Raw genomic sequence first — 16176 nt, forward strand, 5'->3', positions numbered from 1 at the left:
AAAAAAAAAAAGCAATGAGGTTTTTAAGTAGGGAATGACACAATTAGAGTTGAATTTTGAAAAGAAACGTCTGGCCCTAACTTCTGTTTACATCCAGAATCTTGAAAATCTCCCAGAAAAATCACTTCTTCAGTCTTCTTTCTCCTTTTTATTTAGTATAAGAACTTCTCCAAAATAAAACCCTGAAAAAAAAAATCCCAGTACCATCATATTCTAAAGGACAACCATTCACAGCCATCGAAGCATTTCTCTTCCTTTTACAGTTACCCTTGCCCTTTCCACTTCCCCTAAAAAGAAAGCCATCTCTGATCCAACCCTATTTATATTATCCAACCAGAAAACTTGAACCTGTGCTTAAGGCAATTACTTAAGATTAATTTAATTAAAATAAATGCCCACTTTATATTAATAAATACCCACTTTATACTTGTTTAACGTAAAGAGACTATTCTGAGGCTTTTTCCCAATCAAAATTGAACAAAAGTGAATTCAAGTTTCCATTTACGAATATAATACACTGCTCACAACCTAATATAAAAATCAAAGTTTATTTTTGAAATGTCAATACATGAACACATTAGAAGAGTTCAAAAACATCAAATTCAACCGTTTCCCAGAAAGAACCAATTTTACCTGTTTGTGTGTGTGTGTGTGTGTGTGTGTGTGTGTGTGTCTGTGTGTATTCTTGCAAAGATAGTCTATGATTTCACAAAGGCTTACATGTGCATATTCCTTTGTTCATTTTATCCAAACAGTAGCATCTTGCTTTTTTTCCCCCTACTTAATACCTAGGTGGTCATTCCACATATAAGCTGCCACCTTCTTTTTATAAGTCTATTGTTGATATTTAAGTTTGGACTCATTCTAAAGTTCTATATTTTTACTCTTCCCCATCCCTCGCATTTTATATTTTTGATGTCACAATTTACATCTTTCTACCTTGTGTATCCCATAATAAATTATTGTAGTTATAATCAGTTTACTGCTTTTGTCTTTTAACCTTCATGCTAACTTTATAAGTGATTAACCCACCACCTTTACAACATTAGATTATTCTTATACTACATATTTACCTTTACCTGTTGTTGCCACACAGCTGTCTAGCCGTCTGTGTCCCCCCTGCCCCCCGCACTTAACACTAAACTGACCCTTTTGAGAACACTGCTCATACACTTTGCGTCTCCCTGTTTGGCTCTAAAGGGTGGCAGGTTAGTCAATGACGGGTAAGATTCCTCGTGGGAGGAACAACCTAAGACAGGCACGGTCAGTTGGAGGCCATTAGGAGAAACCTCGGGGCTGATGGAGGTGGGCATGAGCCCTCACCCACCCCCCCAAAAAACTGGAGGTTTTCTACCTCTATAGCTATATTCCTTCCCTCAACCTGCTTGGGAAGTGACCTGATGATGTGATAGTATCTGTCCTCAGCACAATAATCTTATCTTCCTGGGGTCCTTTGAGTATAGGGTGTGTGAAGGCAGAGCATCTGTCTTATCGCTGCTGCTGCTGCTGCTGCTGCTGCTGCTGGCGGAGGTACTCTCGGTTATAGCAGCTTGCAGGCGCGGGTAATTTGACTTGAGCAAGTTCTCAGGAATGAGATTCACAAACTGTGGAGAGAGCAATGCTACTTCCGGGTAGGTGGAGAAATAAAAGCGGTGTGTTGGCTCAATTTGGGGCTCTTAGTCCACGAGGCTGGAGACCCTAGGCCCACGCTCATTTAACTCTTGACTGCTGTTTCTTTTATTTCTTAACCCTTCGCCACCCCATCTCGTTCTCCCACTGCTCATGTCATGCGGAACGCGACAACCTGTGAGATTTATACTTTCAGATGTTTTCCTGTTACTAATTGTTGGGTCCTTGTTCGTTAGTAAAGACCTTAGAGACAGAATTTTTGTTCCAAAGGCTTTATTAGCCAAGCTTGGCGACCGCCTCACTCTGCAAGAGGAGAACGGCCCCAAGTCTTGGCAGGTGGGGAATTTATAGCTGAAGCTGGATACAGAAACAAAAAAAGCAGTTAGTAAAAAAACACGGTTAGTGTATCTTAATCTAACAGGCTGTAACACACAGTTAGATATAACCACACCCTGCTATCTTGACAGGACGAGACTCAGTTATAACTACAATGTTATCTTAACAGGACGTTCTGCTATGCTTGGCTGAAGCATGAATTTTTTCTAATTCCTCTGGGCGGGGGTACTTTCCGAAATGAGCTTGCCTAGCCTAGGGTGTGGGCTTGGGTCCCCACACTAATTATCATCCTTTTGTTTTAGCTTTTAGAAGTCCTTTAATATTTCTTGTAAGGCCAGTCTAGTGGTGATGAACGCCTTTAGCTTTTGCTTGTTTGTAAAACTCCCTCCACTCCTGAAGGACTTTGCTAGGTAGAGTATTCTTGGTTAGCAGCTTTTCTTCTTTCAGCACTTCGATGCCTTCTTTTTAATAGCTGAATAGTATTTCACTGCATAGATGTATCACAATCATCAAATCCTCAATCATGAAGTCATGCAATTATGAATGGCTACTGACAATACCCTTATGACATATGTTGAACATGTTGTCATGTGCCTATTTGCCATCTGTGTATCTTTATTGTGAGTGTTCACCTCTTTAGCCCATTTTTAAAATGGGTTTTTTGTTTTCTTTGTTGAATTTTATCAGTTCTTTTGCATATTTTGGATTCAAGTCCTTTATATGTATTTTACAAAAAATTTCTCCTTGTATTTTCACTGTCTTAACAGTGTCTTCGCAGAACAGAGGTTTTTATTTTTAATGAAGTCCAACTTAATTTTTTCTTTCATGGATCATGCTTTTGGTGTTGTATCTAAAAACTCATTGCCAAACATAAGGTCACCTAGATTTTCTCTTATGTTATCTTCTAGAAGTTTTATAGTTTTTCATTTTACATTTAAGGCTATAATCAATGTAGAGTTAATTTTTGTGAAAGGTGTAAGGTCTGTGTCTAGATTTTTTTTTTACATAGGAATGTCCAGTTGTTCTAACACCATTTCTTGAAAAGAGTCCTTTCTCAGTTGAACTGAGTTTGCTCCTTTGTCAAAAATCAATTCTATATTTGTGGGGGTCTATTTCTGGGATCTCTACTCTGGTCCATTGATTGCTGGGCCTTTTCTTTTGCCAATATACTCGTATGCTGTCTTTATTACTGTAGCTTTCAGGTTGGGTAGTTTCGGTCCAACTTTTTCTTTGATACTGTGTTAGATATTTTGGGTCTTTCACCTTTCCACATGAACTTTAGAATCAATTTCTTGATATCTACAAATAACTTGATAATTTTTTTATTGGGACTGCATTGAGTCTATAGCTCAAGTTGGACAGAATTGACATCTAATGATATTGTCTTCTAATCCATGAACTCAGAATAGCATTACATTTCCTTAATCAACATTTTGCAGTTTTCTACATATAGATCCTGCACATATTTTAGATTCACATCTAAGTATTACTTTTTGTAAATGGTATTGTTTTTAATTTCAAATTTCAATCATACATTGCTGGTATATAGGAGAGCAATTGACTCTTGTATTTAAGCTTGTATCTTATAATCTTGCTATAATCACTTATTCCAGCTTTTGCTACACTTTGAGATTTTTCTACATAAACAACTGTCGTCTGTGAACAAAGTCAGTTTTAATTCTGCCTTCCCAATGTGCTCACCTTTTATTTCCTTTTCTTTTCTTATTGTATTAGCTAGGTCTTCCAGTACAATGTTGAAAGGAGTGGTGAGAGGGGACATCCTTGACTTACCACGAAATCTTCTAGTTTCTCACCACCAAGTATGATGCGAGCTGCAGGGTTTTTTATATGTTCTTTATCAAGTTGAGGAAGTTCTCTTCTATTCCTAATTCATTTAGAGTTTTTATCATGAATGAATGTTGGAGGTAGACACTTTGTAAACTTTCCTTTACATCAATCTACCCTGGAACTTTTTAAACAGCGTTAAGATGCGAGACAAGCAATGTAGGTAAGAAATTAAGTTATACAGACAACTGTTCATAACTGCCTACTGCAACCAAATCAATAGACAGACTGAGCCAAGATACAGCAGTACAATTAGCACAAGATCCCCCAAAACGATGACAAAAGCCGAGTTTTAATCAAGAACTCAAGTTAAAAACAGTATCACTTGCCTTTCAAAAGTGTGTCTGCCTATACTCTAGTCTTTGGCAAATAGTTAAAACCTAGAAACTTTTTCCATACACAATGGATGTTAGCTCAGAGTCGAACTCTACAGTATTTTCTTACAGGGACAGGAGAGGTCAGTGAACAGCTACGTGCGGTGTTACTGTATTAAATACCAAAAACAATTTTTTACTCTGTCCCTCTTGTAGTATCTGCTTCGCCTAACCTCTTTGAAATCATAGCGGGGTTTAATAACACACTATTGTTACGGACTCAAAACCTAGTCTAGAAACTCAGCTCTTCCAGTTACTAACTGGATAACCTTTGGCAAGTAATTAAAAAGGAAAATAAACCCACGGCCTGAGTGGTTGTGGGATTCACACAAGATAACGTAGGAGAAAAAACAAACCAGTGCGACACAAACGTAGAGCACTCTTTCCCAGGTAAGTCCGTCCCACAGCCGCCCGTTGGGCGGACGGTGCCTGTCGTGGACACGGGAGACGAAAGCCTACGAAGCTGCGCAGACCAACGTTACAGAAAAGTGGTGGCTGCGGCGTGTGGTGTCCACAGAAGAAGGCGTTTCCTTTTTTAAAGTGCCAGCACACTCCCAGCCCAAGAACCGCCTGAAATTTAGAACCCACGCCCAAGCCTACGGCGCAGCCGCCCGCCGCCCCGCTCTCCACCCGACCCCACGCCAGCCTCTTGTCTCCTCCCCGCCCCTTGGCCCCAGCAATTCTAGGCCCGGCATGCACCGCGCCGACCTTTTCCTTCCGCCAACCCCCACCTTCGGGCGCCTCCAAGTGACAAGAGCAACGCAGAGCATTGTGGTCCTGTGCGTGAGAGCGAGGACGGGGGCAGGAAAAAGAAAGCAAAAGACCAACGCGAGCCGGTAGAGCGGCTCACGCGCACGCGCATGGGCGGTGGTGTGGATGAAAAGGGGCGGTGCGTGGGCTACGGCGAGCGGAGTGGGGCGGGGTCGCGAGGCCTTGGCGGGGAGTCCGCGAGCCGGGAGGGGCGGGGGTGGGTGAAGGAGCGGTCGGAGGAGGAAGTGTCATGGCGTCAGGCCGTGGAGCTTCTTCTCGCTGGTTCTTTACTCGGGAACAGCTGGAGAACACGCCGAGCCGCCGCTGCGGAGTGGAGGCGGATAAAGAGCTCTCGTACAGACAGCAGGCGGCTAACCTCATCCAGGACATGGGACAGCGTCTCAATGTGTATCCTTTCCAATTCTGGGCCCTCCGCCGCTCACGCCCTGTCCCTCTCACTACTCGTCCTGTCGCCGGGCCTGGTGTCCCGCGAACATGGCGCCACTGCCTCGGCCCTGTGTGGGCCTCGGCAGCGCTGTAAGGGAAGGCAGGCTCAGGCTCGCAAGGCTGCAAGCGTCCAGCAGAGAAGAGAAGTCGGGGAACGCGGGCTGGGAGGATACGTTGTGTAATATGTTTGGGGCCGTGCGTGGTAGCGGCGGGGGGATGGAAGTGCCGCCGAGGCGAGAGGAGAGTCTTAGGGATTATGGCAGAAAAGGGGCGGCTGCTTGGACTTCTCATCCGAGAAGGGATTGAAAGGTAGGAGGGTTAGCGATGCTGAAAGGCGTAAGTGTTCGCAGTCTTTCCCCGCGTTCCTCGCCTGTTTGATGGCGGTTCTCTTGTATCTTGGGAACGCACTGGAGGTCTTTATGTTCTTGGCGTGGTTTTGTAGGAGTGTGCGCGCGCGTTTCAACTAATTTTGAGTTTAGTCAGTCGTAGCCATTGATAAATCCTTTCTGGGATCGCTTAATAGCAATGCTAGAGTGAAACAGCAGTTGTTACTATTTGGTGTGGAGACTTATCCCCCTCTCCCCGCGGGGTTTTGTTTATTTTCTTACAGGTTTTGATTTGTTTTGTGTGAACGGAAGGCATTGGAAAAGAACTGTAGATCGGGAATTTTCCATCAAAAGTGTTTTGGAAATAATGCCATGTTTTTCTCAGATATTTCCTAAATGTTACGTTTCAGCTCTCAGCTTACAATAAACACTGCGATTGTTTATATGCACAGGTTTTATATGTACCATTCTTTCACCAAATTCAATAGAAATGTAAGTACTATTTTATTTTCTGTTTTTACTACAACCAAGTTTTCAGTAAACCGTTATGCAGAGAATAGTTATGGATTTTACTGTTGGATTTAGTGTTTCAAGTTAACAGTGAAGGTAAATCTTGTCATGAACTTTTTGCTTCAAATGCGGGGTTTGGTTTGTTTTTTAAATTTTTGGTGACAAGCTGCCAGGCACTGTGTTAGACTGCCAGGTCTTTTGAGCTAAAAAATAAATAAGAAACATTCTTTACCCAAAGGATTATTACGTTGGTATTCATTTAAATCATACTTTTAAATAATTTCAAATAGTAATGTACAATGTAATTTGAGCAAGCCTAGGCATTCTGTTGTACATCTTAAGACTCATCGTTTCAAATATTATGAATTAGGTTTAGTGTAATTGTAACTAAATGTAATTAGTATGAAATTACCTTTTGAAAGTTAAATGTTTAGCAGAAATATTTCATTTGCTAACACAATTTCTTAAGATGTCAAACTTAGCTGTTTATCACACAGTAGCATTTGTTGTCTGCCTAAATTTTTGGTGATTAAAATGTCAAACCTTGCTCAAACATACTGTGTCAGAGGTGTGTATATTTGTGTGTGTGTGTGTGTGTGTGTGTGTGTGTGCATGTGTGTGTGTGTGTGTGTGTGTGTGTAAAATTCGTTGGGAAGTAAAACTTACCCTCCAATATTAAGGCATTGATTTCGAACATAACCTGTAAATCTTGGCAAATTGAATAATGGCGTTTAGTTGAAATTTTTAAGTTATGAAAGATGTGAATTTGGTGTCTGTTCTTTTCAGAGTAACATCCATAATATGTTGCATGTGTTAAAGAAAATTGTGTATTGTTTAGCAATTTTTATTCCTCATTCTCACTATATTTTTTGGTCTTTTTATCACAGCTATTTTAAGAATGCTATTCTGAAAGGTGTGTGTAGAAAAATGGACCATGGAAGACTTTATACTGTTTGTGGATTGTTTATTAGGACATTTTTGCTAAGAAAACAGTATTTGAAAAGGTCCTTAAAATATTTTTTTTGAATTGGAAGGAAAAGATTCATAATTTAGATTAATTCCTATTGTAATCTCTTTTGATCATAAGCCTGACTTGGTTTATTAGATTGGCGGCATATAGTTTTATCTTGAACAGTATTTTTTGTATACATTTTGGTCTCTTGCAGTCTTAGTTGTTTCTGCTCTTCCTCTTTTAAATCTGTTATTCTTGATCCATTTTCGTACTGAATGCTTTGTGTGGATTTAGGTCAATGATGGTGTTATGGAAGAGAGACAAAGCCTTTTTGGTAATGACATTTAGATTGAGAGAATTACATTTTTATTAAAATTGGCTCCAATGGCAGTAGTGAACTAATGAATGCTATTATAAATGTGTCTTCTCTTAAGTAGCCCTGGAAAATGCTGGTAGAAATCACAAGTTAAAATTCTTCTGTAAATTCTTTATGTGGCTACAGATGTCCCATTTGCTGAATCAGGCTCCTTTTCTACTTCCAGTAAATGAGCTCACCAAAGGATTACACTTCTCATTTTGAACCCTCCGTTTTTCATAATTTGTCTCTATGGACTGGTTGGTGTGCTTTAAAATGAACATCTTGCTTACAGCCAAAATTCACAGCTTTAACTTTAAGTTGGCTGGTGAAGTCCAGGTCACTTGCATTAAACTTGCACTATTTTATTTCAATGCCATCATTCAATAAAAAGCTATAGAGTGGATTATTTTTTATTATCTTACTTAGTGTCTTATGTCTATGAAGGTCAACTTCAGCATTTTACATCGAGTCATTATTAACAAGATAATTGAAATCTGGTGGTAATTTTATTTTGAAAAGTAACATTGCACCCTTCATATCTAACTTGTCTTTTTTTTTTTTTGTCTTTGCTATTATATCCAAAGCAGTTTTTAAATTTCGAGCACTTGCTTCGATTGCATAGCCTCACTCTTTTTCTTTTTTACCCTGTTCTTTCAGGGTGAAGGGGGTGGTATCAAATTGAATATGAGTCACTTTTACATTCATATTCCCCTACATCATTGGGAAAAATTTTTTTATAGGATTATAATGGTATGTCATAGTAAGCTTATAAAAAGCATGAGCCTTTACCACAAAGTAAACTGAACACCATTCCCTAAATTAAACTAAGAAGCTTAAATTTTAAGATGCTAGTGACAAACTCTAGTTTTATAAGTATCATGCATTAATTAAAACTTTTTGTTATTTATGTAGCTTCATTTTCTCACACTGACAAATTTAAAAAGTAAAAAGGCTTTTAAAAGTCAAGTGTTATTGTATTTAAGAATAAAATTTGTGTTATGTAGAGTGTCTTTTATCATTGAGTTCTGTAGTTGCTCTTGGAGAGTTGGATCACTATCAACAGTAAATGACCTACCGTATTTCCCTATGTATAAGATGCACCCTTTTTTGAAAAATTTGGGGTCTAAAAACTGGGTGCATCTTATACAGTAGTTGTAGATCATTGACAAGTCATTTAAGAAGTGTGGCATTTCAAATGTCATAGATGGAACTGAGGACGAGGCAATCTATGAAGACAGTGATTCATCATCAGACACAGATGAGTACAAGCTAATGGTTGTGAGTTTTTTGTTTTTTTTTTAAGATTTTTATTGGGGAATTGGGGGATGGGAACAGTGCTGGGGAATTGGGGGATGGGAACAGACAAGTTTCTGTCCTTTTGTTCTTCAATCTAGTTGTGGAGGACGTTGCTTCACTGGCCCAAGTTGGTACCATCATTGTGCTCTTCCCTGGCGAGGCAGATTGGTCACTGGCTTCTGGGCAGCCGCTCACGGAGGCTGCTGGCCATACACGGTAGCCCATGGCAACCCACCTGCTGTCACCGGCGACTCACGGCAGCCCAGCTCCAAGTTGAGCTGTTGTTCGGCATCTTAGCTGTAGAGGGCAGTGTCACTGGCCCTCATATGTGGGATCTGAACCAGGGCCCTCTGGTGTCCCAAGCCAACTCTTAACCACCGCACCACTCAGCCGGCCCTGGTTGGGAGTTTTGACAGTGATGAGGAGTTGTATGAATTTTATGATGAATAAAACTTGAGTTCAATAACTTTATGTGATACTTTTTTTTTTTCAAATTTTGGGCCCCAAAATTAAGATGCATCTTGTACATGGGAGCGTCTTATACATGGGGAAATACGGTATATGTAACCTAGTTAGATAAATATACCCTTTGCTCACTGGATGTAGTGAGGTTTATGTAATTGGGATTAGTAATTAAAGAATGGCCTTGCTAAATCAAGCTCAAGATACATCTAGTAAAATATAAAAAGCCTTGGAGCCAACAGTGCCTCCAAGGTATATATACTGTGTGAGAGCATCCTCTCCAAGGTCAATCTTAGAATAGATATTGACCCAGCTTCTCTGGGAAATTATTCATTAATTTGGTTAGACACATCTATGATACATTTGTTTCTTATATTAATTCCGAGAGTGATGAGTCTTTTAAGATCAGGTTGTAAAGAGCACACACTTTTCTGAATATTTTGTTGGTTGGTCATGGTCTCATAGCATCTCTCCAATTCACATGGTCATTTTAATCTTCTCTTTACTTCCCTTAGTTCCTTTGCTGCTTTTTTTACCTGCAGCAATCAGAACTGTATATAATATGCCAAATTTAAATGTGTTGTAATTCCGTTTAAGGTCTCAAGAGCACATGGTTAGTTAAGGACAGTATTTAGGACTAGCGATTTTTAGGAGTGACTACAGTGACTTCTAAGAATGCATCATCTATCTCATATCTTGAGTTTGATTTTGTATATCTTAAGTTAGATTGGTCAGCTGATACACATAAGCAAACTTGTATTTGCTTATGCTAAATTTTATTACCACTTTTTGCTTACAGTCTTTATAATCTTTCTCATTTGACATGGCTCTTGACTAGTAGATCATTTGAATATTTGAGGATGTTCTTTTTGCATTCCTTTCTTCCTCTGTAAAGACCTAAGTCATTTAAAGGAAAGCAATTATTTTATCTATCTAGAGAAGTGCCCACTCTCCCTGTCTTGTCTGATAATATAGCATTCTGCCATTATAATTTTTAATAATAGTCCTTGCAATAGAAGACTTTATCCAAGGTTTTTTTTTAAAGTAGATTTTATCCATTTTACACTGTGCTTGTTTATACTCAAATCGTGCATAAAATTGTCATACACGATTGCCTTTTGTGAAAGAAAACCAACATTTGGGGGGGAATTGGTTAGCTAAAGGGTCTTGTTTAAATTTTTGTTATGAGAGCCCGAAATTTCTCTCAAAGGTAGGACTATAGATAAAGATAAATGTAAAAATATCCCACCCCCAACACACACACGTTTTCAAACTAGAAGGTAAACACTATAAGGACAGGAAGTTTTTAGTTTGTTTTCTTTCTTTTTGGCTTTACTTACTATTCTATTACCAGTACCTTTCATAGAGCAGATAATTAGCAACTGTTTGTCAATAGAATGGATCAAACCTTGTTGCTCACAGCTCTATTGTCTGAATCCTTAAACATTTTCCTATATGTATGTCCTCCCCACATAAACACACTTAGAATGTTTTCTTTTATTATCGAAAGCTCATGTAGGCATATGGTAAATGAAAACTGCAGAAAAAGGTATCTGATAAATGCCTCTCCAATCCAAGTGTCTAAACTCCCTGCCCTACAGCATTTGTTGTTACAGTATTTGTGTACCCTTTCAGAAATACTTTTTGCTTGTGCAGCCTTATGTGTATATATCTTTTTCAGCACAGAAAAGTCCACCCTTGACCCCTCCCTTCCAGTTCTTAGATCTAGTGAATGTTTACATTAAAAAAAAATTGTCACAGTAAAAGACATTGCCATTAATCCCCCTCAAAATACTCCTCCTCTCTTCGAACACACTTATCCCACATGCCACTTTCTGAAGCAGTTCTGGAAGTCCTCTTTTGTGAGTGTCTTTAGTTGCACAGTCATGGCTGTCTTGATGTCCTGAATTGATTCAAAACATTTACCTTTCGTGGTCATTTTGACTTTAGGAGTCGCATAGTGCCAGGTGAATAAAGTGGATGAGGACACACCGTAATGTTTTTATTTGACAGAAATTGCTGTACCAGAAGCGATGTGTGATAACGGAGCACTGTCATGATGGAGGATGAAACCATTTGCCCATTTCATGTTAATGGCGTTGTTCGTGATCCATGATTTACAGCACACGTTAAAAACACATCTTCTGTCAACCATAGCTCACACCCAACTGACTTCACCGAACAAGTTGAAATTTGTCACACACTGTTACTAAGGTTCGACGTGCCACTTCCCTTATTGAAGATCCCCGCCTTTCCATTGGATGGCACTTGGCAGCAGCATTCACCGTATTTGTTGATGATGCTTGATCCAGTAGATCTCAACCTGGGGCAGTTTTGCCCACAAAGGGACATTTGACAATATCTAGAGACATTTTTGGTTTTCACAGCTGGGGGAAAGGGTGCTACTGGCATCTCGTGGATAGAAGCCAGGGATACTGCTAAACATCTCACAATGCACAGGACAGCACAACATAACAAAAAGTTATATGGTCCAAACTGTCAGTAGTGATGTGGTTGAGAAAACCCTGCTTTGTTAACCTAAAGAGTTAAGTGAGGGCCGGCCGAATGGCACATTGGTTAGGAGTTGGCTTGGGATGCCAGCTCTGAGTAGCAGGGCCGCCAGTTCGGATCCCACATGGGCCAGTGATGCTGCACCCTTTACAGCTAAGATTGTGAACAACAGCTTGACCTGGAGCTGGGCTGCTGTGAGTCACAGCAACGACGTAAGCTGCAATGGGGCTGGCTGGCAGCTGGTGTGCGCTTTCATGAGCTGCCGTTAGCCACAGTGAGCAGCCGTCCAATGGCCGGCGAGCAACTGCCTCACCTGGGAAGAGTGCAATGATAATACCAACATGGGCCAGTGAAGCGACGTCCTCCACAACTAGACTGAAGAAAAAGGACAGCAACTTCTCTATTCCTCTTCCTCGATTCCCTAACGCTGTTCCCCTCCTCCAATTCCCCAATGAAATCTTTAAAAAAACAAAATAGTTGAGTGACGGAGACTAAAGCTATGTTTTTTCACTAGATTAATTTTGAGTGTATTTCATCTGTTCTAGTAAGAAATCACCTATTCATCTGTAATTTCTCAAGGACCTTAAGAACAAAGATCACATTTGTAATTTTTTTCCTTGAAAATTTTTTTTTGTTTCATTTGTAATCTTTTTAGTTGAGGGCTTCAGGGAAACTGGTTTTGATAATCCTAAAATTTAACTTTTAAATTTAGTTTGTTAATAAATGTTGCCTTTTGGTGAAGTAATAATGTGTTTCTTAGCTTCTTGTTTGAGCTTGTTATGAATTTGACCTCATATTAGTAAATATATGTCTAGTTTGTCTTCTAACTTTGTTTATGGTGTTTTTTGGCATAAAGTTTTTTGTTAATCAAATCTGCTAGCCTTTAATTTTGCTCTATTTCATTACCTTCATGCTTATCTGGAGATAACTGTCCACCTGCATTTATTTACTGATTTCTTGGGGGGGGGGTTTTGTTTGTTTTTTTCCTTAGGTTTATTTTGGTATGTGATTCCTAAACGTTTATTTGAAGTTGATATACTCTTATATACTCTTGCTTAATTCAGATAAGGAAGGTAAGACTCATAAAAGCTAAATACTTTGTCTGAAGCCACACAGCAACAGAATGACAAAAGCAAAAATCACACCCAGATCTAGAAGACCCCATAGCTCATGCAATTGTCACCATGTCTACCTCAATTATCTGTTACTAGGAATCTCTTCATCCCTGAAATTTCTCACTTTCAGGGTATGTGTAAAGCTTTTGTGATGTGCCACTTGTGATTCATCCAACTAACTACCTGCATCGGAATGATCAGGATGCTCATTATAAATATGCTTTATTGGGCTGTACTTGAGACCTATGTAATCAGAATATCTGTGGTGGGACCTGGGATTCTTTACCTTAACAAGCCTCCCAGGTGATACTAATGGCAGCTATACTTGAAGACCATTAGTTTAAATTTTGCTTTTTCCCATGGGTGTCATAATAATCTATTGTTAATACCCTGGTCATGTTTTATAGAAGTCAGGTCAGCATGTATTTTATTCCTTTACTGTCTGAAGTGTCTTGTGAAATCTGAATCGTTGTTTATATTATAGCTCACTTCTATTTCTGCCTTTTAATTTAATAAAACAATTAGTCTAAGAGTAATCTTATGTTCAAAATCCATTACTACTAGGAAATACTGCAGTGCTCTCCAGTAGAACTTTCTGCAATAATGGAAGTATCCTGTATCTTTGCTGTTCAAAATGATAGATCCTAACCAAACAAGTTTCCTGGATTATAAATTTGAGATTATTAGACTAGATGATTTCTAAATTCTTTTTCAACTATAAATTGCATGGATGAAAATTTATTAAGATTTCGCTGTGTAACAGGCACGTTAGTCTTCTCAGCTACAGTATTATCCTCCTGAGGAAACATGCATTACTAAGTGACTTGTCCAAAATTCAGGCAGCCATTATGTGATTGGTATTTGAACTCAGATCTATTGCCCAATCGCATGCTGTTATGCTGTAGTTCTCACTTTTGTCCTACCCTATGTTTAGGATTTAGGGCACACGAACAGTTGATGCCAGTGATTGCTAAGGAGGAGATGAGTAGACAAGTAAACAATGAAAATGCTCTCAGATATGATTTGCTTACCTCATTAGACAAAATCCAGTGAAATCCTGTTTTTAATTAGGACATACATATGAATTCCTTTTTTAGCCACACATCAGTCTTAACATTTATTCATTGTGTATCTCTATTTTTTTTCTATATGGTGCTTTCTCGTTGCTTTTCATGTGACCTTGATCTGTCAGTTTTTAAGTAAGACTCCAAGTTCTAACTCTTCATAAAGCATTCCCCAGATAACTCCACTCTTCACTTCTAAATTTTTATCTCTGATCTTACCTTTGGGTCCTATTCACATCCTATTTATTGTATTCCATCTACTTAGTGTCCTTTAGTGTTGTAACAAATGTGCATGTATAAGGTGAAGTTTTTTTATTATAAAACAAACATAAAACCACCAAATGTATAGCTTAATGAATTATTATCAGGCAAACAGCCTGGTAACCCTCACTCAAGTCAAGAAACAGAACTTTGCTAGCTACCCAAAAGGCCCTCCATGTGCCCCATCCCACCATTTTTTATGTTACAGTATTTTAATGTTATAGTAATCACTCTCCCTCCCAGTATTTTAATGTTATAGTAATCACTTTTTTCAGCTCCTTTATAGTTTTACCACCCAACTCTGTCTGCATTCCTAAATGCCACAATGTATGTAGTCTTGCCTATTACTAAAAATGTAATAGGTCTTTTAAATCTCTCAGTAAACAGGTTTCCCCTCCATCCCTTTCTTTCACCTAAATTTTATCTGTTAAAGAACCTAAGGCTTTAGACCTAAAGAGTTTCCAACTTCTCTGGAGTTTGCCACTTGTATACTCATGGTGCAGTTTATCACTTTCCTTTGTTTTTGTATTCCCTGCAAATTGCCAGTCGAATCCAGAAATTTGATCAGACTCATGTTAGATCCCTTTGGCAGAAGTACAGGTGGTGTTATGTTCTTTCATCAGGAGGCACCTCATGTCTGGTTGTCTCCCTTATTGTGGTGTTAGCAGCTGTTGATATTCAATGCCTAGATCCTTCCATTCATTGTGGTATTCTAATTCTATAATTTCTTCTTCATTTATTAATTGGAATATTTTTATGATGAAATGCTATGATTCATATACTATTTGGACACCCAGTAATTCAGTTTATATAGGAAAAGACAGGATAAATACTTGTTTCTTGCCCTGTATTTACCACCTTAGTTGAGTCATAATTCATATACCATACATTTCACCCACTGAATGTATAGAACTTAGCAGTTTTTTAGTGTACATCAATTTTAGAAATTTTCATTACCCAAAGAAGAAACCCCACATCCTTTGGCTGTCTCTCCCCACTCTTCACCCCAACTTATTCTGAGCATTTTCTATAAATGGAATTATACGATATGTGTTCCTTTGTGACTGGCCTCTTTCACTTAGCACATGTTTTCAAGGTTCGTCTTTGTTGTAGCATATATCAGTACTTCATTTATTTTTCTTGATGAACTACCATAATACCACATTTCATATATATTCATCAGTTAATGGACACTTGGGGTGTTTGCACTTTTTGGCTATTATATTGCTGCTATGAGTATTTATGTCTAAGTTTCTATGTGGACATAAGTTTTGGCTTCTCTTGGGTGTATACCCAGGAGTAGAATTACTGGACTCTGGTAACTCTGTACCCTAATGATCTTGGATAGCCTCCTCACTCTCTGTTATAGCAAAGTATTCCAGGTTCATCTTGTACATTTTCTGCTCTGCAGCTGGAATAACCATTCTTTAAGAATTTTTTTTTTTTTAGTAGCAAGTGATATTGTTTCTGTGTCCATCTTGTTTCTAGGTATCTTTAATGAACAGAATGAGGAAATACATAGTACAGTAAATATATATTCACTATGCACATCAGTATATTAAATGTTTGTTATTCATTTACACATTAAATATATAAATATGTTAGCTGGCCTTTTTAATATGTGTTTATTTTAAATACCTCAGGATTTCATTCTGACTCAAGACACCATTTTTTTAGTTAATCTCTTTTGTATTATATCGATGACCTTTCTTTCACACCCAATATCTTAGTTCTCAAAGATGTGAGATGATGGAATTTAAATATCTCATTAACTTAATCCCACATTACACAAATTTCAGAATAACAGTACTATCACCACCAATATGTTTACTGAGAACAGTTAAATGTTTGTGCTTTGCTCTTGCATCTTATCCCTGGTTTTTAAGTCTTTGTTCCATTATCTTAAATAACCATTACAAAACTTTCCCTTTTAATCCTTA

At 38.5% G+C, this 16176-nt stretch overlaps 1 protein-coding gene across 4 annotated transcripts in view; it reads left to right on the forward strand.

The window, feature by feature from the left end:
• The first annotated feature begins 5145 nt into the window (after positions 1-5145).
• Positions 5146-16176, forward strand: part of CCNT2 (cyclin T2) — a 43342-nt gene continuing 32311 nt past the window's right edge. For 3 of the 4 annotated variants that reach the window (XR_002122441.1, XM_019629451.1, XM_019629452.1), the window contains exons 1-2: positions 5146-5342; positions 6118-6199. Coding sequence is in view for 2 of the 4 variants with exons in the window: in XM_019629451.1 (XP_019484996.1) it covers positions 5185-5342; positions 6118-6199 (240 nt within the window). In the remaining 2 variants the exon portion in view is untranslated. Of the gene's footprint in view, positions 5343-6117; positions 6200-12788; positions 12870-16176 lie in introns of those variants that run through there. The other variant, XM_019629453.1, reaches the window with a different exon arrangement.

This window comes from Hipposideros armiger, unplaced genomic scaffold (assembly GCF_001890085.2).
Source record: "Hipposideros armiger isolate ML-2016 unplaced genomic scaffold, ASM189008v1 scaffold_856, whole genome shotgun sequence".
NCBI classification, from domain to species: domain Eukaryota; kingdom Metazoa; phylum Chordata; class Mammalia; order Chiroptera; family Hipposideridae; genus Hipposideros; species Hipposideros armiger.